The sequence below is a fragment of the Vombatus ursinus genome, unplaced genomic scaffold (genome assembly GCF_900497805.2).
Source record: "Vombatus ursinus unplaced genomic scaffold, bare-nosed wombat genome assembly UNPS02014841.1, whole genome shotgun sequence".
NCBI lineage: Eukaryota > Metazoa > Chordata > Mammalia > Diprotodontia > Vombatidae > Vombatus > Vombatus ursinus.
In genome coordinates, this window is record NW_020954619.1 from 11,951,279 (window position 1) to 11,977,270 (window position 25,992).

Below are 25,992 nucleotides of genomic sequence, written 5' to 3' on the forward strand. Positions count from 1 at the left end.
CAAGGAGATAACTTAAGCTTTAGTAAGTACTTTCTTCACAAGCCAGGAGGCAGGTAATACACATATTATTTGACCAATGCGGAATAGGCACTTGGAAGTTAAGTGATTTTTCCATTTGACACACATCTGAAAAATGGTAGATTCTTGTTCAGTCATTTTAGTCGTGTTTGAGTCTTTGTAACCTCATTTGAGGTTTTCTTGGCAGAAATACTAGAGTGGTTTGTCATTTCCTTCCCCAGCTCATTTTACAGATGAGGAACTGAGGCAAACAGGGTTAAGTGACTTACCCAACATCACATAGCTAGTGAATGTCTGAGGCCAGATTTGAACTCAGGGAAGATGAATCTTCTTGACTCTAGGCTATCCACTGTACCATCTAGCTGCCCTGACAAATGGCAGAGCAGGAACTCAAATTTGAGTCACATGACTCTTCTTTTTGGTGAGGCAATCAGGGTTGAGTGACTTGCCCAGGGTCACACAGCTAGTAAGTGTCAAGTGTCTGAGGTCGGATTTGAACTAAGGTCTTCCTGGCTCCAGAGCTCTATCCACTGTGCCACCTAGCTGCCCCCACATGACCCTTCTTTTACTATACCAACCCACCTCTCAAAAGATACTAAATAATGCTATAAAATAAAAGATGCAGGCATACATACTATGATGATTTTATTTATAGATTCTCTTTTTCTGGAGTTTTGCAAGTAAAATATTCCCTACAAATCAGTACTTTACTTGCACCAAATCCCACCCTACAGAAGCAGAACATATCAAAATTGCCTGATGCATGAGATACAACAACTTAATAAATACTTTATAAAAATAATGCAGTTTTTTTCTTAAAACATTAAAAACAATTTAGAATCTCCAGCCCCAAGCCCTTCTTTAAACAACAACATTTACTGGCAAACTGCAAACTGGGAGCATATGAGGATGGGGAGAGGAGAAAGGTGAGGTGATCTGAAAACAAAACAATGAATTTTATTTTCTATTCATTTTGTTCCTCTTTCAAAAAAGTGCTATTTCCTTCTGAATGCTCAAAATTCCTGTGATTTCCAGTCCCTGCTAAGGCCTGGATGAGAACTCAAAGTTCTGGTGCCTTTATGTTTTTTTCTAGAATCATCCAAGTAAACAAATATTGACCTTACACTCCAGAAGCTTTTGATGTCATTGCAAAAACTGGGCCCCAGATTTGCCATGAAATGCCAAACTCAGCACTAATTTGAAACAAGGGGCCTATGGAAACTTGAACCTCAAGAAGGTGCCTTAGGACTAAATAATATTTGGTTTGAGGTTGTTTTTCTTTCTCATTTTTGGCATTTGTGTTTGGTTTTTTTTTTTTGAAGTCATTAATATTCCCTTTCTCTTCTACTTCCCAGGACAATTCCTTTCTCTATTCTTAGAGATGTGACTAAATATTTTTTATGAATATAGCTCCAGAGAAAAAGTTATGCTTGTCACATTCATATTAAATAAGTTATATATAAAAACTGTCTATAATGTTTAAAACTTTTAACCTCTCTTCCCCCTTTCCCTCCCTATACTCTGAAATACTGGGTCAAAGCACAAGTTTAATCACACCAACTACTTATTCCCGTTTATTTTCCTGGCTTTTTTCCCCCTTTCCACATAGGTTTGATCACCATATACATTATTCTTAGTATGCATACAGGAGTGTGTATGACTTCATATAAAAAGTCCCATGGCTCTATGCATACTCATACTGTAAATTATGGAAAATACACATGTATTATATACAAATATACATATATACTATAAAAAGAAGATTAACCCCATTTCAAACAGATCAGTGCAGAAAATTTGTGTCACAGGTGCTAGGTATATAATTACTACCTTCCCCCTCAAGGCTGAATAGCCCCACCCCATTAATATTCCCTAGCTTCCTGGAACTGCTTGAAATAGTCTTCATCAGAAGGGTTTTCTGTACATTTCTGACCATTGTTTGGAGGCCGGGCTTCATTATACCTGCTCCAGTCTCCCTTGCAAATTATCCAGGGCAAAATGTCTACTTTGTAATGGAGCTCTGCAGAGAACTCGATGCTAATCAGGTTTGGAGTCCCAGCGCCTTTTCCCCTGGTAATGAGTTGCATATTGTCATCATAACAGCAGTGCTGGGCTGCCAGTGTTGTGCTTTCCAAAGAGAGCATGGATCTGATGCAATATCGAGCTGTAGGTTTGTAGATGTCCAGCTTCTCCTTTGGTCCACTTGCATCCTTCCAACGGAAGTCTTTCCGCTTATTACGGTCAAAGATCTCTGCTGTACTATAGGCAACTTCAGTTGGATAGGAGCAAGGGCAGCTAGGAAGGTCATTGATCACTTTGTGCATATACTTCTTTAAAAATTCACTCTTGCAGCTCATCCATCTCTCACAACTGTCAGTGTCTGAAAAAAGCCAAAGAAAATCATCTGATTACATGCAGAACCACAACGACATATCACATCCAGTCAAGCTATTAGATAAATTTAGAACCAAGAATGGCCACGAACAGCTCTCCTATAATGAATGAAAAGAACGATAATTGGTCATTCTCATGCACATTAAAGGATGTTTGGAAAATTCCTCTTCATTACAGTGTCTTATTTAATTGGCTTTCCAAGCATTGAACATGGAGTGACAGAAAAGTGGAAGCCAAGAAACTCAAGCTCTAATGCTGATGCTCCCATTTGTTTAACTGTGCTGTCTTAGGTAAATCACAGCCTCTTTGGGGCTCATTCACACATAAAGCAAATATTTAGTGACACTGTAACTAAGAAAAAAAATACATATGATCCCTGATAGTGGGAGAGATAAAACATGTGTAGCAATAACTAAGGTACAAAGTAGAATGTGAGATATATATACCAAAAGCTGTGGAAGTTCTGAGGACAGAGGAATTGCTCTTAATTGAAAATAAAGCCTTCACAGAAGATGTGGTATTTTGAGATGGCTCTTGAAGGAAGGGTAGGATTTCATAAATGGAGATGGGGGAGGGGGGAGTATATTACAGGCTAAAGGACTGAAATATACAAAAGTTGAAGGAACAGTAAATAGTATAGTTTGATTGGAGCATGAGCACATAAGAATGTAGAAAAGTACTGAGAATAGATCGTTGAGGGAGGGCTTTGAATGTTAATCTAAGGAGTATGGATTTTATTTGGCAGTTAATAAGGAACCATTAAGATTTGATTGAGAGTGACATAATTAGAACTTTGCATTGGGAAAATTAACCTGGCAGTGATGTATAGGATGGATTGGAATGGAGAGAGCTAGGAAGACCAGTTAAAAGGCTTGAGACAGTACCTGCCATTCAATAAATGCTAGTCAACTTGAAGGCTATTTTGTAGCAGTTAGTGGAAGGGAATAAATAAAAGCCTGGACTAATTATGTGGGCTGTTGGAAGGGGTAAAAAGGGAAGAATGTGAGACGCATGGAGGTAAAATCAATAGGATTTGACAACCAATTCCAGGAGAGGGGTCAGAAAGGAGTCAGAGGTGATGCTAAAGCATGGAGCCAGCATGAAAGGTAGAATGTTAGTGCCTTTGACATAAATATAGATGCCAGGAGGAAAAACAGGTTGGAGGAAAGGGTCTGTTTCTTCACCTGCAAAGTGAATGGGGCTAGATTAAATGATTTCTAAAGTTCCCTCTATCTTGAAATTACATGCCTTCTATGGATTCAATTATCTACTTGAGTAATCAGAGTAGATGATAGATCCTGTGAATTACACATCTGGAACGCCACTGAAAATTTTCCACTGAGGGTCTGCACTTCAAAAGCAAAACTAAACCTCATTCGGAACACCATCAGAAAAGTCCAAATAGAGGGGTTTGTTTTTTTCCCCAGGCTGAAGTTTCCTGAAAGCATGACATTTGTGATTGTATATTTATAACATGTATGGTTTATATTGATTTTCCTCTCCGATGGAACGAGGCCAATATGTTAAGATGTCCAAAGACATATTATTAAATAGATTGACAGGGTTGCCCCAACATAGGATTTTAGAGCTGATAGGGACTTTAGATATCACTTAGACTAGATGAAGTTGGTATGATTTGAAAAGTATTAGAAGATTCTTCTTCTCTCAAAATCTGCCTTTACAATCCTACTGTAGGGCCTTTAATCTTCATTAGAATCATGACTTTGCGGTAAAGCACTGTGCCTCCATAGAACCCCTGTTAAAAAGAAGTTTTTTATCTGGGGAGATAATATATGAACATAATAGCGTTAATGCATTAGCACAGAGCCTCAGGACAAATAAAGGGAAAAAAAATGTTCCCACTATGGGGAATTGCCCATAGAAGGTATGAGGCAACACTGTGGAATGCCCCCTGACAAACGAGGAGCATTTGGGACAACAGGGTGGTACTTTGTATGGAGAAGACCCTTGGCCAGGCCTGTAGAGAGTTAAAAGGTTTATATACTCCACATATTTTCCTTCTCTGTTCCCAGTCCTGATTCTGCAGTCTTTCACAGAGAAAAGACATTTAAGTAGCATTTGATGGATCTTCAGTGATGGATCTGGCACCTGATTATAGTGTTTAGGCAATGCTTTATCAATCATGGAATGAAGGATGCCGGGGAAATAATTAGGCTATTCAGGAAAACAAAGAGACTGTATTGGGGGGAAGGAAGGGATGAAAAATAAAACTATTACATACACACAAAAATATCCCTCTCATGGGGTTGATAGTCCCATTATCCAGATAGTCTGAGTTAACACACACACGCAAGCACATGGGAGTGCTTGCTTTGGCCTAAAGATCTATCGACCTGCTCTTATGTTCTCAAATTCAATGGCTAAATCCTCTGCTATCAATTGACCACACATTTCATAAGATCATTAAGTGCAGGGCCAGAAAGGGCCTACAGGTCAAGCTCCTTAGGCCATGGAGAAATTCTCATTTGGGAAGTTTTTTAATCTTTTCTAGCAAGAATAAAGCCCTGACTTGGTAAGGACACCACTATAGAGCTGGTGGGCAAAGGTATAATGTTTTGGAGAGAGGCTTTCTGCCAGCTGGCACAGTGGTGAATGGAAATGGAAAATAACATTCTATTTCTGAAAAATACCTTCTTAAGGAATTAGAGACCCATAAGAAAGGATATTTTCTCCAGGCTAAATATTATAGTGCATGTTCATGACACTTTCAGATCTATCTCTAAAACTAGTACTATAATTACGAAACTATGATAATTGATTTTCCCTCTTTCAGGGAGTAAAGTGTGTGGTAGAGCATTATTAGCTCCATTTTCTGGATGGAGAAAATATGGCAGAGAGAGTCATACATTCTGGTAGAGCCAGGGCACCTGATTCTCAGGTCACTGTTTTTCACTGGCAGCCTGATTGGTATTTCAAATTCAGGAAACATTTATTAGGGGCTTAATATATATAAGGCATTGTGTTAGGTACTTGGGAATATAAAGATAAAACCAGTGTTTACACAGGTAAGTAAAGATAATTTGAGGGCAGTGAGGCACACTAACAACTAGTGAAGATCAGAGAAGGCTTCTTGTAGGTGTCATCTGACATGATCCTAGAAGTAAAGTAAGGATTTGAAGAGGTAAGTGGAAAGGGTGTGCAGTCTCAATAAGGTGGGATTGGGTCGCCCACCTAGGCAAAGGCATGGAAGTGGAGAGAATCACAAGAAGATCAGTTTGACTGAACTATAGTATACGAAGGGGAATAACATAAAATGAGTCTGGAACTAGGCTGAGAAGGTATTTAAATGCCAAGCTGACAAGTTTCTATTTTATCCTAGAGGCAAGAGAGAACCAACAAAAATTTTTGAGCAGGGGACTGACATAGTCAGACCTGTTCTTTGGGAAGGTTATTTTGGAAGCTGTGCAGAGAATGTATTAGAAAGGAGAGAGACTGAAAAGAAGACCAGTTAGGAGGTTATTGCTATAGTCCACGTGAAAGGTGACTCTGCATTAGGGTGGGAGATATGTGAGTAGAGAGAAGGGATCACATTCAGGAACTATTGTAGAGAGAGAATGAACTGAGAGTAAGGGACAGTGAAAAGTTATGGATAACGGTGATACCCTCAATAGAAAAGGGAAGTTCAGAGATGGAACAGATTTAGGGAGAAGATGATGAGCCCTACTTAATACATATTGAATTTGAGATGCTTATAGGATGGATATCAAAATGGGGACGACCAGTAGGCAAAAAGATGGCATGGCACTGGAGCAGCTCAAGAGAGAAAAGAGTTGGATATACAGATTTCAGAGGAATTCACACAGAGATAATTACTGAAACCAAGAGAGCGGCTGAGATCACCATAGAAGGCACAGAAACAAGACTCAGGATAGAGCCAAAGGATCTTAGCAAGTGGGACAGAGATGATTATTCAGCAAAGAAGACCAAAGAGTATGAAAAATTCACCATTGAATGTAACTGCCTAGCCCCTCAATTATGGTATTAAGGCTTGCATCTTTAGTCTGGGGAATCTTTATGGTTGAAATAATTTTCCTTCTACCACAACCTTGACTGAAGTGATAGAATAGAATGAATATAGACTATATTGAGGACTATACCTATAACAACCATATCACCCCATTGATGATTGTAATAGCTCCTAAATTAATTAGGAGCTAATTAAGATGTGCATTGTTCTAGCCCATGCATGCTTTTTCCTTCTCCCTGTTACCTTTCTGCTGCTCATTCAAGGGATCCTAGCTAGAGGCAGGGAAAGTAACTCAAATTCAAAAATCAGTCAACGTGGTGACTGATAATTAGTTCTTTTTGAGACCTGGGAGTTTACATATTTCTGTGCCTCATTTCATATGTTTTCTTATTGAGTTCCTTGCTTCCCTTGCTTATGGAAGGAGGAAGTATTGAAGAGCTGGAGCAGTAAAATCTGGTGTCAGCCTAGCCCAGACTTGGGACTACCCTACCCCTCCCTACCACCACCACCCCCAACACCTCCCCGCTCCCGGCATGGAAATGTCCTGGAATAGGGAGCCAACACTTTCTGGCTCAAGCCTGAGCCCTGCTATTCTCTTTCTGGGAATGTGTGTGGAGAGGAAATAATGTTCTGGAAGAACTGGGCCCAGTGAAAGGAAAATGAGGTCTTGAGATGAATCCAAAGATGACTTTGCAAAGGCAGAAAGAAGAAAAAAGCTAAATCAATATTGGGATACAAATCTTACAGCAACTTACCAACTTCAAAGAGTTTGGTGGCATTAAACTCTTCACTTCCTGCAAGCAGGCTTACTTCTGTGGCAGCTGTCCGAAAGGCGTCTTCAATTCCTAAACACAGACAGAAGCTCGTGTTTTTTTTTTTTTCCAGTTATATGAAAAAGAGGGACAGCTTAAAAAAAAAAAGTCTAAACAAAGATCTTTTTTTGCTCTACATTGCTTTGTTGGCATGAATTTGTGGACAGAGAAAAAAATTAAAGGCAGATAGAACACAAAATATACTAAAACTAGGATACGGTTTGTAGCAGAAATTGCAACATAACTTGAATAACTCTGAAACAGTCCCCAGGGAAGTTCCATATTGTTGGTTGTTCTGTAGTAATGGAGCCCAGGGCAAGATGGTACCTGGGAGAGAGAGAGATGGCCTAGAAGTTTCATAGGGTAGTGAGTGCTGGCAAACAGGTATATACTTATGTGTAAAGAAAAAAATAATTTCACCTTACATATTTATAGCACTTTCATGGGGAATAAGGATGGGGTGGCATGGTAGATATTGCCATTTTGAAGGAGAAAGAGAGGTTCAATTGGATTAAAACAATGGTTCAAAGTTACACAGGTAGCAAATGGTGAATGTGGGACTAGAACTAATTTCTTCAAACAAAACTGAAGCAACATAATCCCCTTTTACTAGGGCTTTTACTGCCCTAATTACTCTATCTTCTCTTACACTGAAAGTACCAAGGAATATCAATAAGGCTTCCAAAACAACTAACAAGGTTCAGGGCAATATTCCTTTTTGTCTTCTGAAGATTGATGTAACTTTGAAAATTATTTTAAAATGTAACTAGTATGCAAAGCATCCCTTTGGCCTAAAAAAATCCCGTACTGGTCTTTTCCATGTTTACCAGCACCTGTCCCGTCCCTTGCACATGGTCCTGCCTACTTTTGCTATGGTTTGTTTGACTGGGCTAAGGGAATCTTAGAATCTTAGAACTGGAAGAGACATTAAAGGTTATCTGGTTCAAGCTTTACCCAAATCGTCAATCTTCTGTATAACATCCCTACCAAATAGTTTAGCCTCTGCTTGAACATGCCGATGAAAGGGAACTCCCTACCTTAATAGGCAATTCATTCCAGTTTTGAATAGCTCTAATTAGTAGGTGGTTATTCTATATTTTGAGCCTAAATCTGTCTCTCTACAACTTCTAACCTCATCAGTTCCTTTGGGTTTAACTGTCATGTCCACGTAGACAACAGGGGTGTGTGTGTGTGTGTGTGTGTGTGTGTGTGTGTGTGTGTGTGTGAGTGTGTGTGTGTGTGTGTGTGTGTGTGTGTGTGTGTGTGTGTGTGTGTGTGTGTGTGTGTGTGTGTGTATGAATAGATAGATAAATAGACAGACAGATGGACAAACAAATAGGTAGGCAGATAGACAAACAGATAGATAGACTGATAGATAGGCTGATAATTTATGAATATATCCTGTTCCAGTCTTTACCCTCAGTCCTGCTTTACCAACTACCTAACAGCCATTTTAAACTGGATGTGCCAGAGGAGTCTTAAACACACGCCCAAAACTGGATTCGTTTTATTTCCCTTCAAATATTTTCCTCTTCCAAACTTCCCTGTTTCTGTTAAAGACACCACCATATTTTAGTCTCCTCAGTTTTAAACTTTGGCATTATCATGGACTCCTCACTCTCCTGCACTCCACATATCCAATCAGTTTCCAAATCTTGCCATTTTTACCATCATAACATCCTTTGCATCTTACCTCTTCTCTCCATTTGCCAGATTACTATCTTATTTTGGGATCACAACACCCCTCATCTATTTTTCCAATGGCCTTATAATTGGTCTCCTTCATTCAACTCTCTCACCACTCCAGTCCTTCTTACACATTGTTACCAAAGTGATTTTCCTTACATGCAGATCTGACTATGTAACTCCCCTACCCAATCAATCTCAGTAGCTTCTTATTGCCTCTAGGATGAAATAGAAATTCTTCTGTTTAGCTTTAGAACCTGCCTGCCCCTAATCTATTTTTGTAATTTCACTGGTTGTTACTTCCCTCCCTTCACTCTGCAATTCAGCCAAACTGTCCTTTCTACTCCTCACATATGACTTTCCATCTACTGTATCTGTCCTCCACACCTGGAATACATTCTCTCCTGGTCTCCATATCATAGAATACCACTCTTCCTTCAAAACATAGCTCAAGCACCACCTTCTGCATAAAATCTTTCCTGATTCCCTCAACTGCTAGTGTCCTCTCACCCAGACTTGGTGACCTTAATGACTCAGTATATATTTATTTTATTAACTTTATATTGATGATCTATGTATTTACATATATACTTGCTTCCCCCCATTAGAATGTATGATCCTTACGGGTAGGGATTATTTCATTTTTTTGTACTTGTACTCAGCATCTAGCACAGTGCCAGGCACATACTAAGTATGTAATAAATACTTATTGATTGATTGATAATCCCAGTTCTGCTCTCTGGGAACACATATAATAAATCTAGTGTTCTGCAATCAATTCATCAAGTTCTCCTGTAAATACACAATCCCATAAAAAGAGAAACCAAAAGAAAATCTTTACCATCAACAAACATTTATTAGGTGCTTAGTATGTGCTAAGAACTGTGGATACAAGAAAGGCAAAAACATGGTCACTGCGACAAGGAGTTCATAGTCTAAAGGGGGAAACGACATTCAAACAAATAACTATAAATATACAAGATTTAGAAGATATATATGTATGTATATACATATATACATATACACACAATGTAAATCATAGGTAATCTCAAAGGGAAGGCACTTGGGGGTGTTGGGGTGGGGAGCAAGAATGAGAAAGGAGCAGCAAAGACTTCTTGAAGGAGGTAGGATTTTGAGCTGAACCTCAAAGGAAGCCAGGGAAACCAGAAGGAACCCAGGCATGGGGACAATTAGTGAAAAGGTATGGCGCTTCTGGTGTGAGGAATTGCAAGAAGGTCAGTATGACTGTATCATAAAGTACATTGAAGGGATCTAAAGCATTAAGAAGACTGGAAAGGCAAGAAACAATCAGGGAGTGAAGGTCTAAATGCCAAATGGGATTTTTTGTTTGGTCCTAAAGGTAACAGGGAGCCATTGGAGTTTATTGAGGAGGAGAGTGACATAGTCAGACCTATATCTTAGAAAAATCACTTGCAGCTGTGTGGAGGATAGATCAGAGACAGACTTGAAGCAGGGTAACCTATTATAAAGCTATTATAATAGTCTAGGTGTGACATGATGAGGGCCAGCATGTGGTAGTAGCTGAGTGAAGAGGAGGGGACATATAAAAGGTGTTGTAGAGGCAGAAATGGTAAGACTTGACAACAGATTGGATATATGGGGTATGTATAAGTGAGGAATAGAGAATAAAACCTAGATTGTGAGCCTGGGTAACAGGGAGGATGGTGGTATACTTGACAATAATAGGGAAGTGTGGAAGAGAGAAAGGTTTGGGTAGAAAAGATGAATTATATTTTGAACATGCTGAATGTGAGAGGTATATGAGACATCCAGTTTGATATGTCCAATAGGCAATTAGTAATGAAAGACTGGAGTTCAAAAGAGAAGTATAGATCTGAGAATAGTCTGCATAGAGCTAATAACTGAATCCATAGTAGTTGATAAGGTCACCAAGCAAGATGGAGAAAAGAAGACCCAACACAGATTCATGGGGCACACCCATAATTAGTGGGGGCGATGTGGAAGAAAATCCAGCAAAGGAAACTGAGGAATAGTCAGACAGGAGTATAAGTAGGAGAGAACAATGTCATAAAAACCTAGAGGAGAGAATATCCTGGAGAAGAGGCAGTTGATAATGTCAAAGTCTACAGAGGGCAAGAATAGGGTTGAGAAAAGACTATGATATTTGGCAAGCAAGAGATCATTGGTAACTTTGAAGAGAGCAGTTTCATCTGAGCCCTGCATTTCTCAATTCCTGCAGTCTGACTTCAGGTTTAGAAAAGGAGCAAAAGAGTATAATAAATTTCTTTGAGGTACACTGTCTGATTTTCATTCGACCTGATTTCTTTTTCAAAACTTCCTCTGTAATACATTGATAAGAGTTTATTTTCATAATGGGTTAAAGGTTAATGTTTCTCGGTGAGTTCTCTGCCTGCCATGTTAGAGTTCTGTTCTTGGTTCCTCTCCTACTTTATCTTAAAAAGGAAGGGCATGGAAAAATAAAATGGAGGGCCGAAATTCAACAAACCAATGGAAAAAAACAGTGGTTTCATTGAGTTATTAATAATGGTTCTGCCACTAACTAGCAGGCAAGTTTTTTAACTTCTCTAAGCCTCAGTTTCCTTTCTTGTATGATATAGGGCTTGAATGAGTTGACTTCTTTTTTTAAAAATGCATTTTTTCCCAATCAGCAAACATCTTCCTTCTTCCCTTCTTAATTACTCCCCTCCTTCAACTTGAGAAAAAGAAAAACAAAACCCCTGTTACAAACAAGTGTAGTGAAACAAAAGAAATTTCCACATCGGCCAGTAAAAAAAAAAATCAAACCCAAAACACCTCATTTTACCCTCTGAGTCTTTTAACATCTGTATTAGGAGGTAGGTATCATGTTACATCATTCCTCTGGAATTCCTCTGGTTGGTCATTACCTTGATGAGATACCCTTTGAAAAAGTTGTTTGTCTTTACAATATTGTTGTCAGTGTATAAATTGTTTAGTGGCTCTGTTCATTTCACTCTGCATCTGTCCACACAAGTCTTCCTAGGTTTCTCTGAAACCATCTCCTTTATCATTTTTTTTTTTTTTTTAGGCAACTGGGGTTAGGTGAATTGCCCAGGGTCACATAGCTGGTAAGTGTCTGAGGCTGGATTTGAACTCAGGTCCTCCTGACTTCAGGGCCAGTGTTCTATCCACTGAGCCACCTAGCTGCCCCTCCTTCTTCATTTCTTAGAGTAAACTAGTATTCCATCACTTTTAGATACCATAGTTTGTATAGGCATTCCTTAATTGATAGGCACTCTAATAGTTTCCAATTCTTTCCTACCACAAAAAGAGCTAGAAATATTTTTGTAATCCTTAGTTAGAGTTTGTTTTTCTTAGAATTAATCCCTTCCTTAATCTACCTTTCTCTTAATTACCCCTTTTCTTTCTCCCCATTTCCCTCCTATTTCACTGTTGAGTGAAAAGTACTTCTCTACTTAACTCATGTGCGTGCGCGTACGCATGTATATTTGTGTCTTCTTTCCTCCTTTAATGAGTTCAGATAAGAGTGAGGATCAAGTGTCATTTCCCCCATACCTTCCTCCTTTGTACAGACTTCTACTCCTACTCTTTGTGACCCCATTTGGGGTTTTCTTGGCAAGAAGTGGTTTACTATTTCCTTCACTAGCTCATTTTACAGATGAGGAACTGAAACAAACAGGGTTAAGTGACTTGCCCAGGGTCACCCAGGTAATAAGTGTTTGAGGCTAAATTTGAACCCAGGAAGACGAGTCTTCTTGACTCCAGACCCAGCACTCTATCCACTGTATATCCTGATTATGTGAGATCATTTTCTCTAACCTTCTCCCTTCCTTCTTCCCCTCTCCCCAGTGTATTCCTCTTCGTCTCCCTTTCCATTCTTCTTTTAAGACCATTACCACAAATCCCTCCCTAGGCCTTCTATATAAATAGATTCTCTTTCTGCCCCACCTCCTCAGTCATTATAGGGTTCAGAGGGTACACATATATCATCTTCCCATATTAGAAAGCAAGTAGTTTGTCCTTGTTCTAGTCCTTTATTATTGCTCATTTGTGTTTACCTTTTTATGTTTTTCTTGACTCCTGTGTTTGAATTTCAAAGTTTCTACACAGCTCTGGTCTTTTCATCAGGAACGCTTGGAAGCCCTCTATTTTATTTATTTATTTTTCATTTTTTTTTTAAGGCAATTTGGGTTAAGGGACTTGCCCAGGGTCACACAGCTAGTAAGTGTCATGTGTTTGGTCTGAGGCCAGATTTGAACTCAGGTCCTACTGACTTCAGGGCCGGTGCTCTATCCACTGTGCCACCTAGCTGCCCCTTGGGCCCTCTATTTTATTAAAGATCTATTTCTCCCCTGTAACATTATGCTTGCTTTTGCTGGGCAAATTATTCTTGGTTGTAAGCCTATATCTTTTACCTTCTGGAATATCATATTCTACTCCCTTATAGTGGTGGTTAAATCATAGATGATTCTGGCTGTGGCTCTTCAGTACTTGAAGTCTTCTTTCTGGCTGCCTGCATTATATTGTCTTTGACCTGGAAGCTCTAGATTTTGGCTACGATGTTTTTAGGAGTTTTGTTATCTGCTTTCAGGAGGTGACTGGTGGGTTCTTTCTATTTCTACTTTGACCTTTGTTTCTAAGAGATATAGACAGTTTCCTTCTGGGATTTCTTGAAATATATCTAGGCTCTTGTTTTGGTAATGGCTTTCAGGCAGTCTAATTATCCTTAAATTTTTTCTACTCTGTTTTCCAAGTCAGTTGTTTTTGCTATGAGCTACTATACAGTTTCTTCTATTTTTTTCTTCCTTTTCACTTTGCTTTAATATTTCATGTTGTTTCGTGCAGTCGTTAGCTTCTCTTTGATCTATTCTAAGAATTCCAAGATTTATTTTAAAAGTGTGCAAGCACATTTTTACACACACACACACATACACACACACACAATTGGGTACAGAAATACTTCACTCAGAGAAATTTCATTTATATGGGAAATAGGAGGGAAATAGGGAGAAACGAAAAGGGGCAATTAAGGGGAAGGTAGATTAAGGGAGAGATTAATCCTAAGAAAAAATAAACTCTAAGGATTACAAAAATACTTATAGTTTTTTTTGTGGTGGAAAAGATTTGGAAACTGAGGTAGTGCTTCTCTATGTTGTTTGGACCATATTTTATACCCCTTTGTGCCAAGTTATGAATTCCCTTTCCAATTCTTTCATAGCTCTCATTTCTTTTCCATGTTTTTTTTCCTTTAGCACTCATTTCATTTATAAAAATATTTTTAACTCTTTAAAAAAATCCTCTTGCTTCATCTCTTTCAGGAATTCTAGTTGATATGTATCCACACTATATTTTTCTTTGAGGCTTTGCTTATAGTTGTTTTAGAATCATTCTCTTCTTCTGATTTATGTAGTGAGTATCCCTTTCACCACATTAGCCTTTCGTGGTGGGATCCGTTTTTTTGTTTGTTCATTCCTGAAGCCCACTTCCTGGTTTTGGACTCTGTATAAGGGCCAAGCTCTGCACACTTCTGGACAGAATAATTGGGCTGGCCCAGTTGTTGATTTCTTTAGAGTATAGAGTATTGTCTTATTCCAGGATCGGATTGCAAGAACAGCTCAGGCTAGGTACCTGTAAGCTCTCAGTACTCCCAAAGTAGTCTGATCCAGGGCAAAATTTGATTGTGGTCACCTTACCAACCCCCCCCCCCACCCCCGACCTAAGCTCTGCACATTACTCATCTATAATTCGGTTTGAGCAAAAGGCCCATGGGCTTGCCTCCTCTAGGTCAAGGACTGTATTCAATCACTATCAGCCAGCTGAAATGCTTTATTGGTTCCGAGTAACAGAATGGGTTTCCCTGTGGTTCGGAAGTGCTGCTCCAGTTAATCATCTGCTGTCTTCAGACTGGGCTAGATACTGGAACTGAGACCTTGTTCAGCTCCTGAGGTCATAGTTCCACAGCTACTGTTTGCTTCTGAACTTGGTCCTAACTCAGCATGTAGCCTAGGACTTATGAACACTCCTTATCGCAGAATGCTAACCCTCTGTCTTTCTTGGATCTGTGATCTAGAACTGGGTAGTGAGTGACAAAGCTGCCAGTTTGCACCTGTCTCCATCAATATACCTTTTATGGGTCTGAAAGTGCCCTGGTAAGGTTGGAGGACCTCCCTGGGCACTGTAGTGCTACATGCTCCTAGTCAGACCCTATTGCCTAGTGTCTAGAGATTTTTCTTTCTGTCTCCCTGTGTTGCCCTGGTTTGGGAAAATGACTAATTGTGACTTTTAAAAAAACTCCTATCAGGATTCAATCTGGTGCATTTTATTTTGAGAATTGTTATTGAGGACAGCTCACTGTACTTCCTTCTGCTTCTCCACTATCTTGGCTCTACCCCTGGATTAATTGGCTTTTATGAACCTTTTCAGTTCTGACATACTATAACTCCATGGAATAGTTCTTCCAAATGGAAAATGATGGCACTTTGTGGATAAGAAGAAAGCCTAGGAGCGGAGAAGCTTGGAGAAGGTAGCAGCAGAGAAGATACTGGTGTGTGTGTGTGTGTGTGTGTGTGTGCGCGCGCGTGTGTGTGTGTGTGAGAGAGAGAGAGAGAGAGAGAGAGAGAGAGGGAGAGAGGGAGGGAGAGAGAGAGAGAGAGAGAGAGAGAGAGAAAGAGAGAGAAAACAGGTAAGAAGAATTAGGACAAGCCATCATGACTACTAATCCCTTGATGAGGGCACAGAAAGGAAAAGCTTGAAATAAGCCAAATGGGAGTTGGCATTCTCATAATAGGGTAACTGAATCCACCATCCTGTTCCCTGGAGCTGGTAAGGAAGAAGAAAGTCACTGCCTTAACCAAAAACAATAACCTGGATTAAAGAGGAATCACTTTTTCCATTTGGTTGATTTTGCTTTAAAAAATTAAGTCTGTCTGTTTTTAGCCATAATTGTGTTTGTTATTAGGCATTTTCTACAATGTAGCTTCCTTATATATTAAGCATAAATGTAGAAGATTGTCCCTTCTCCCTTTGTCTATGCCAATAGTCCTCCCCAAAGATTGGGAGTCAGGAGGATGGGGTTCTAGCCTTGATGCTGACATTGCCTTTACATGTGACCTTGGGAAAATCACACAACCGCTATTATTTTAGAGGTATAAACAGAATAAGGTGATTGCTTGTGGTTTATCACTCAGAGCCCACTGGGCAGGTTTCTCTCCTCCCCAAAATATTCACCCTACATTTGTCCCATCTCTCCCTTATATTCTGCTATTAGTAATAATTCATTTGATTCTGGTCTTCAAGAATCTCCTTTTCAAAATAGTGAATATATCTGGGGGTGGGAAGAGGATAACATCCTAAACTGCTATTAGCTAAAACCTTAGATTAATTACCAGTTTCTAAGAACAAGACAGATTTGGGGGGAGGGAAGAGAGGTCAAGGGTTATTTTATCTCTGTTCAAGGTACTTGGTAAGAATATTTCTTGGGATAGTAGGATAGAGACAGTGATTTTTTAAAAATCTGGCTGAGGGATCTATTATCTAATTTTTATCACTTTGGTTAGGATCTTAATAAAACCACAGATTTAGAGCTAAAAGGGACTTTGGAGGCTATTTAATTCAACCCCTTAATTTTATGGATTTGAAAACTTGAGACCCAGAGAAGTTAACAAAACTAGTATCTGAGGCACTCCTTGTCCAGCATGCTATGCGCCATTCCACTCGGTTGATACTAGCAGTGTGACAGGGATCTGACTACTCTATCTGATCAAATGAACCAACATATGTAAAAACACATGTAATATAAAAGGCTCTGCAAACCTTAAAATGCTATATAAATGATAGTTGTCTTTACATAAAAATTTATTGTGGATCTGATCTGGTAAGAAATACATATTCAACACCTATTTTCTAATTGGTATAAAATACTATAAAATGAAAATCTGTTTATTATATATGCTAAATTGCTTGGTAGTTTACTTATGGCGGTTCATAAAGTTTTCATGGTTAGGAAAACATAGATCAGGTTTAGATGCTAAGAAAATTAGTCTAAATAAATTATGGAGTCATATGGTTGAAAGGAACTTCTGAAAGTGGCATCTTGCCTATAGAAAGGAATATGTATCTTCAAGGGCACTTGAACATTTTTCCTATTTCTGAATGCCTATGGAAAGTTTAATTAAAAAGAAACAGAAAAAATAACCTATACATGGGTGGCAGTGTCTATAGTTCTTCTGGGGAAGCTCCCTGCACTTAAAAGTACAATCACTGGATGGGGAGGAAGGGTGTTGAAGGAAGGGCAAAAATTGGGCAAGGAAACAAAGTGTTTTCATTGGCTTCTAAGTTTTTGCAAACCTATATAGGGCTTCTCCTTCCCTCATGTCCCATACATAGACACACATGCACACACACATACATGTCTGCAGATACACACATGCATCTATGCAGATACACACACATACACACCTCTTCCTAATATGCAAATTGAATACTGTCAAATCTTTTTTTGTTTCTCCTCCAACTACACCCTTTCATTCGAAGTCCCAAACCCCACTTCTGTGAATAGGACTTCTGTGTGCTGGAAAAACAGAAACTTCTTGTGAAGGATTTTCTATCCCTGAAATTCTGTCTCTTTTTTAGTTTTACCACTTTGAAATTTGGAATTTTCCAGAAAGAAGCACATGGTAATATTTTACTCAGAAATGTTACCTGGTGATAAAGGGACCTAAGGGTAACAATACAAAATGAGACAATAGATGTTTGCAATTGTATAGTGTTCCCTGAATACATAAATTCAGTAGCCTAGCAATCTGGTTTTGTGATTAAGAAATCAAATGCCAAAACAACAACAGTAATTAAACAAGAAGTTGCCTTAGATTGTAAGTTCATTTGTATCTATGATCTGTACTTAGGGATGGCTCTTGAAAATCCATGCAGATACCTGCAGAGAACCAATAATAATATGATGTTGTATTTACTCAAGGCTTTATAGTTTACAAAGAGTGTTTATATTCATGTGCTGATTTGATCAAGAAAATTTAGTAAAAACTCAGTTGGCTACACCAGTTGGATCTTTAATTGAATGCCTTCCATTTAAAAGTTTGTGTAACAGTTGGGCATCACATATGGACTGTGTTAAAAACTTAGTTTGAAATTTGTATTTATCTATGGGTGGCAGTAAAACTTCTTGTGATGAACAATGTATTTGACCACAATTTTATAGGTCAATATTCTCAAAAAAAAAAAAGCAAATCTAAGGCCAAGGGACAAGATTAGGATCAGGATAACAAATTTAGACCTAGAAGGGATCTTTGAGATCAACTATTTCAACATTCTCATTTTATAGATGAGGAAATAGGCCTGAAGACATGAAGTGACTTTTCCAAGGTTATACAGGTAGTAAGGGACACATGTATGAGTGCCTTCAGTTTCTATTTTAAAGTTAATATATAACATTATAGTCTTCAACTAAGTCACTCTTATGCACAGTAGATACAAAAACTATCTTTTTAGGTTTAATACCTTTTAAATATATTGAGTATGTTTGTTTCTGGGTAGCAGATTCCCTAATCTCTATATATAGCCCTAATCTTTCTCCTGAACTCTAGTCATTAATTTCCAGTTGTCTGCTGGATGGTTCTTCCTGGTTACCTTGTTGACACCTCAAACTCTGCATGTACAAAATGGAACTCATTATCTTCTCCTTAAATCCATACCTTCTACAAACTTTCCTATTTCTGTTGAGGGTACCATTATCCTTCACTAACTAAGATGCATAGCCTTGGAGTTGCCCTTGATTCTTTCTTTTCCCTCTCCCCCCATATCAAATCAGTTGCCACATCTATCCTCACATCTCTCTCATCCATCCTATTATCTCCACTCATATGGTAGTCTCATCAGCTTTTGCCTAAATTATAGTCATGGCATCTCAGCAATGAAATGCCATAAAACTAATGAGAGGGACACTCGTCCTACACTTCTACATATTTAATCTTTTATCCAGTCTTCTCATTTTGACCTTCACAACATTTCTTGTCTACATCCCCTTCTCTTCACTCACACTGCCTTGGTTCAGGTCCTCACCCTCTGTTTCCTGGAATACTGCATTAGCCTTCTAACTGCCTCAGGTCTATAGCCAGTTGTCCACAGTGCTGCCAAAGTGATTTTTCTAAAGGATAGGGAAGTGTTACTTCCTTCTTCCAGAAGGAAGCTCTTAACCTGGCCCTTCCTAGACTTCTTAATTCAGTTCTCTCCATGAACTCTTACTGACCAGCTATACAGTCATTCCCTGAATTAGATTCTCTACTTCTTGACTCTGTGCATTTTCACAAATTGTTCTCCATGCCTGGAAAATGCAGTTCCTTCTCACATTTGCTTCTCAGATGCCTTACTTATCAGTGTTTACAGATTTCTGAAGCGCAGATGCTTACAGTGATAATTTAACAATCAGCTCCAGTAAGCCTGTACAGTCTCACTCCAGCACACCCCGGGGTCCCATTCCTCAACAAACCTGGGCAGTTTGGACGGTCACATGTTCGGGACTCCGTGGCTGTGCAGGCATAGCCACATGACCTGGTCCGCTTCTGATTGCCACTTCCACAGGTTACACTGCAGACAGACCATCGGCTCCAGTCTCCTTCACCATCAACGTAATCTGGATGGGATGAAAGGAGATGGCCTCTGAGGCTAGATGGATACACTCTGACACACCACAGGCACACATGCCTATACAACTGGTCTTGGACATAGATTCAAATTAGCCAGCAGATTCCTCGCTGGCTAATTTCATACTTACCAGGGGCCACAGTTGAAATGCTGTTGGCTCAACTAGAGCCATAAATACATAAATACTGGCATATTACTTTTCACTAAAATTTTCATATTCTCAAAGCACAGAATCATAGTACTTTGATGATGGAAATAGCTTTAGACATCATCTAATCCAACATTCTCTTTTTTTCTTTTTGCAGAGGAGGAAACTGAGGTTCAGACTGGTTAAGCAATTCATATGAGGTCACATAGATAGTGGCAGAGCCAGGACCAGGACCCCAGGACTTCTACTTTGGTGAGCTTTCTGCTCTGTCGCATGTCTTCATGATTTCTACTCAGATCATCCTACTTTCCTTCTAGCTTTGAGGTTCAGGGCCTCTGCTCATTTGAAAAGGTGATCTTAGTATATGGAGATGTTTGTGTGCCTTGAAGAATAGCTGATATAAGTATATAAAGCTAACAGATCGTTGGGGCTGGTATTACGTAGACAGCAAGAATGGAATCCACATGTTTCTACCTGAGATTTAGGCCTGGTGCCAGCCTCACAGCCTTCCAATGTTCCTAAGGGCAGTGCTATTTCAAAAAAGTAATTCTCTAATCTTTATTCTTGGCAGCTGAGAATCTTTACCATTAAGCAGGGTGAAGCATTATATGGCTATGTCCTGCTCTCTGCCCATGAGAGGAAAACAACTCTCTTATGGACTGTGCACCACTGCCTCCATCTGAAGATCTTCCTTTCACCCCCCTAACAAAAGGAATTTTTACAAACATTGATTTTTCTGTTATGTAGAATTAAGTTTTCTAATCACAGTAACCAAAGCAAGTACTTAAAACATCATCTTGCTATAGAATTAGGCTATTTTGGTCTCCCTTCTCTCTTTCTCCTATATCTATTTGTCTGCATTTATAATTTACTTCATTTTACTCATTAAAGCAAAAATAAAAGTAGAGGACCACATGTATTCTGCAGGAGCAGAGTTAAGGAGCCAATTTGATATAATTAATGGTAAAAGCAGACTTAGTCTGAACCCAGGCCCTGACACATACTGGTTATATGACCCTGGTCAAGTCATTTAACCTATGGAGGTTAAGTGATCTTAACTTTATATCTTTCCACACTCTATGACAGCCTACTGAGTCTCAGTTTCTTCATCTGTAAAAGGAGGCTAATAATGCTTGTTCTTTCTAGGGGCATTGTGAGGTAAATGCTGTGCTATAAAAATGTGAATTGTGGTTAGTGAATGATTCATTTTACCTTTCAAAGCATAGATTTTAGAATTAGAAAGGTCTTTGGGGATCATCTAGTCTAGCCCACTCATTTTATAGGCCTAGAGAGATAAAGTGACCTGGGTTCAAATCTAGGCTCAGACACTAGCTACTAGCTACTAGCTGTGTGACCTGTAGCAAGTCATTTAACCCTATTTGCCTCAGTTTCCTCATCTGTAAAATGAGCTGGAAAAGGAAATGGCAAACCACCCCAGTATCTTTACCAAGAAAACCCCAAATGGGACCACAAAGAGATCACTGAAATCACTGAAAGACTGAACATTAACGATCAAGGTCACACAGGTAGTAAATAGCAGAGCTGGGATTTGAATACAGTTCTTCTTGCTCACCTTCTTAACTACTAGAACCCTACCACAAACATTAAAAGTGACCCTGGGGCATTGGTATTGGCACAGTCCCCCATGTGTCTGGCAGAATATCCAAGGGGAATGCACCAGATGCACATTTGTGTGCACACACAGAAACACATATATACACACATTACCCACAGACTGCACAGTTTGAACTTTTTTAATAACTCAGATTTTAATAATGAGGGGAGAGTCACATTAAGTCTAAGTTATAGCTAGAACTTTTAAAATCCATAAAAAGTGACAAGTGGGAAAGTCAGAAGTAGTCTAGTAAATCACCTGGGTACATAACGGTTGTATAATAGGTGTCAGGCTTGGGAATCCTGCTTAGGACCTGGCATTGAATACTCAATGCCCAACCAAATATATTATTGGGCATGTGGTCATCCAGAAAGAGTCAATTTATAACTTTTCTTCTCCATTACATTGAAATAATTTTTTTCTTAATCCCCCTAAGATTGGAATGGAATAGAATTTATATAGTGCATATATAGTGAATGGTGCGCTAAGGACTTTACAAGTATTATCTCATTTGATCCTCACAGCAACCCTGGGAGGCAGGTGCTATTATTATCCCCATTTTATAGATAAAGGAACTGAGGCAAACAATGGTTAAGTGACTTGTTCGGGGTCATGCAACTAGTAAGTGTCAGAGGCTAGATTTAAACAAAGAAGTCTTCCTAACCTCAGTGCCCTAGCCACTGTGTCCTCTAGCTGCCTGTAAAATTAAGGTATTTTGCTCAAAATTCTAAACCATTTTGGAAAATTACATTGGAATCTAAGCTCAAATTTTATTGCCTTTTTCCTCATTTATTATTCCTTGTGAATTCAGCTATTAATTCTACTTTGTCTAGATTCTAAAATTATGAAAACATTCCTAAGATGTTCTCTTTCCCTTGAGGAGTAGAAGATTAGAGGTATTTATCATACTAATAAGTAGCTTTCTCCTTGTTCTAATTTTAAACACTCACAACTGCAGTTCCTTTTAAAACTATCTTTATATTGTTCTCCACAAAATTAAGCAGGAACATTTATATAGTTATATGCATAATCATTTCCACCAATGATAAGCAATGTAACAGCCTCCTGAGGAGCAGACTAGTGTAACACTTCACCACCACGAAAGAAGGCTTTTGCAGCCCACCATTTTATATGAATGTCAATGAAAATACATTTTTCTTGGAGATCATGCTTGTCTAATGATTTTGTAAGACAGAATGGGAATTTCTGAATGTGGAAAAAGCTAGAAGGGCAGCACTGACTTTATAATATTGTCACTATATGTAAAATGAAACCTGCTTCATTCTCTTGCCTATCACAGATGTTTACTTAAAACAGAAGATTCATATAGGGATAATCTTTCATTTTTATAGTGCTTTATACTTTACAAAGATAATGCTTGTCTCATTTAAGTAAAAATCAAAGAACACAATAAAAGAAAAAGAGGCCACTTTAGAATGGGATGTGACTTTTGTCTCACAAATGCCTTTTGGAGATTAAAAATACACATACATATGGATAAATATATATGTGCACACACACACACACACATATATATATATATATGTATGTATGTATGTATATGTGCACATATATATCGTATTTCAGAGTGCTTCAGGTACCAGACTTCTATGAGATGGTTTCAGGGCAGCTGAAGTCCCTTGACTCTCTTAATTCACCTGATGGAGAAGAAATTACCCAAAAGGAAAAGCAGTTTGACATAGCAGAAAGTTCATTGACATTCAAGAGACCTGGCTCTGCTGCTTATTAACTGTGTGACCTTGGACAAGTTGCTTAACCTCTCTGGGTCTCAGTTTCCTCACAAGTAAAATGTTCTAAATGATCTTGACAATCCCTTCTAGTCAAAATGTTCTGTTATTCAGTGAATTCTGGATTGAGAATCGAAGACCTATCTCTATCACTTACTAGGCTTGTGACCTTGGACAATGTGCTTAACCTTGTTTGAGTTTCAGGTCTCCATCTGTATAATGGAGGTTTTAATAGTTATAGTACACGAATCACAGAATTTTTATGAGAATTGAATGAAATAATATATGTAAAACTCTGTGTGAACCTTCGAATACTAAATAAATGGGAGCTACTCTTATTAGAATAATTATGATAATAGTTGTGAAAGTTGTATAATTCTTACCAACAGGTAAAATGAGTTACAGAAGTGGAAATGAAGGGAACCTACAGAGGACCTGACCATCCCTTCTTCAAATTTCTGAGAGAGATGAAGAAAAAAGCCAGGTGTCATCTGACACGCACCCTCGATCTGGGGGAGGCAGATCTTACAGGGGTCAAAGGAAGGTTGAACCATAAGGACTAAAAATTCTATAAGTGAAGTCAGTTGAGGAGGGAAAGGAAGTTCAAGAATGAAATCCTGACGACATCAGGGGAAACAGTTGTGATGAGGAGGAAAAATGGGAGTCTTCAAGCAAAGGCTAGATGACCAGGTATGTTTTAGTTGGGACTTATTTGTGTATATGGGCTGGACTAGATAGCTGCTGAGGTCCTCTGAAATTCTGTAACTGTGAATTGTCTGAAGAGACTAATGTAAATGGACACGGATCTCAACAGCCAACGTAGGTTTTGTTTCCTTTGTTTTGAAAAAGTGGGCACAGAATTTGGAAACACGGGCAGTTAACAGAAGATGAATATAAAAATTCCTCATGGACCTGTAAAAATAGTGTCAGGAATGGTAAACTCAGAATGAGCTGAGGCTGGCAAGCTAAAGACAAAGAGAGGAGGGTGTTTTGTTTTGCGGTGTTGGATAAAAGAAGGGATGGAACAATTGCTTGGGGGTGGACGGTGGACGGGATGATGATAGCTGACAACAGTGAGAAGGCAGAGCTGCTTAATTATTATTTTGCTTCTCTTTTCTGTGTTGAGGAGGGTGACTTTTGCCCTGGAAAATGACATACAATAATGGTTAATAGGTAGCTGATAATACCCAAGACAAGTAAGGATATTTATAGTAAGAGAACATCTAGCTGTCTTTGCTGAATTTAAATCACCTGAGACAGATGAATTATGATGTCACCTATCAAAAAAGAAATGGCAGGTGTTATCGCTGAGCCACTGTCAGTGATAACTTTGAAGGTCATGGATAATGGAAAATGTACTATAAAACTGAAAAAGGGAAAATGTGCCAATTTTCTTCCCCTCCCCAAATTAATCATGTTCTAATAACATAAGAAAAACAAGAAAAGAAGGAGGAAAAGTAATATGCTTCTATCTGTACCCTGAGTCCATCAGTTCTCTATCTGGAGATGGATAGCATTTTTTATCATAAGTCCTTTGAAAGTGTGGTGGATCATTGTGTTGATCAGAGCTCTAATTTTCAAAAATATGGGAAAATAAAAGGAGTCAATAAACTAAAGGCCAATGAATGTAACTTTGATTCCTGGGAAAATTCTAGGAGTGATCATTAAAGAAATAAGCAATAGATATCTAGAAAAGGAAGTAGCCATTGGAAAGAGCTAGCGAGTATGAGTTTATCAAGGAAAAGTCATGCCAGAAAAACCTTATTTTCTTTACTGGGTTTAGGGTTACTAAGTTACTACACATACAGCTTACCGAGATTTTACCAAAACTTTTGCTAAAGTTTTTCATACCCTCCTTATGGAAAAGATGGACAGATGTGGGCTAGACGATAAATACAGTTAGCAGATCTGGATCTGGCTGAACGGCTGGATTCAAAAGGTAGTCATGAAGGATTCAATGCTAGTTCAGCAGGAAACCTCCATTGGATTGCCCCCCAAAGATTTGTGCATGGCTCTGTGACACTACAATGAACTGGATAAAGGCAGAGGTGAAATATTTACCAAATTTGCAATTGTCACAAAGCTGATAGGAATAGCTGACACCCTAGTTAAACAGAATCAGTATCTGAAAAGATATTTATAAGCAAGAATAGTGGGCTTAATTTGAGAAGAAATTCAATGGGAATAAATATAAACTCAAATGCCTTGGTTAAAAAAAAAACTACATTACAAATGTAAGATGGGGAGATACGGTTAGATAGCAGTGTCTAAAAATCTTTGAGTTTTACTGGACTTCAAGCTCAATATTAGCAGTATGATGTGGAAGCTAAGAAAGCCATTACAACCTTGGTCTTCATGAAGAAAGTCGCAGCTTTTAAGAATAAGGAGGAGACGGTCCCACTGCACTTAACCCCGATCAGACCACGTTTGTATTATTGTGTTCTGGGCTCCACAATTTAGGAAGTTACATTGATAAACTAGAGAGTATCTAGAGGAAGGCTACCAAGATGATGAAGGGCCTTTTATTCCATGCCATATGAAAACAGGTTGAATGGACTAGGGATGTACCGCCCAGAGAAGATTTGGAGCAACATGTGGCTTTCTTCAAGTATCTAAAGGGCTGTCGTGTAGAAAAGGATTTAGATTTGTTCAGTTTGCCTTCAGAGGACAGAAACAGGAGCAGTAGGTGGAAGTTTCAATAAGGCAAATTTAGCTTGATGTCAGGAAAAACTTCTTAACAATTAGATCTTTCCAAAAGTGGAATGAGCTTCTGAGAGAGGTGGATAGGTTCCTTCTCATTGGAGGTCTTCCAGCAGACTGGATATGGCTGATTATGTGTCAGGTGTGTTATAGGAGGATTTCTTTTGGGGATTCGCATTGAATTAAAAAGACCCTAAGATCCCTTCCAACACTAGAATTATGTGATTCCATTTTGTTACCTGCCA

General features: G+C 38.8%; 1 protein-coding gene across 1 annotated transcript in view; it reads right to left on the minus strand.

Annotated features, from left to right (window-relative positions):
• Positions 1-646: 646 nt before the first annotated feature.
• ISM1 (isthmin 1) overlaps positions 647-25,992 on the minus strand; it is a 101,562-nt gene continuing 76,216 nt past the window's right edge. Inside the window, exons 4-6 of the mRNA XM_027840383.1 lie at positions 19,382-19,525; positions 7,156-7,245; positions 647-2,398 (exon numbers count right to left, since the gene is read on the minus strand). Coding sequence (XP_027696184.1) covers positions 1,881-2,398; positions 7,156-7,245; positions 19,382-19,525 — 752 coding nt within the window. The 3' untranslated portion in view covers positions 647-1,880. The remainder of the gene's footprint in view (positions 2,399-7,155; positions 7,246-19,381; positions 19,526-25,992) is intronic.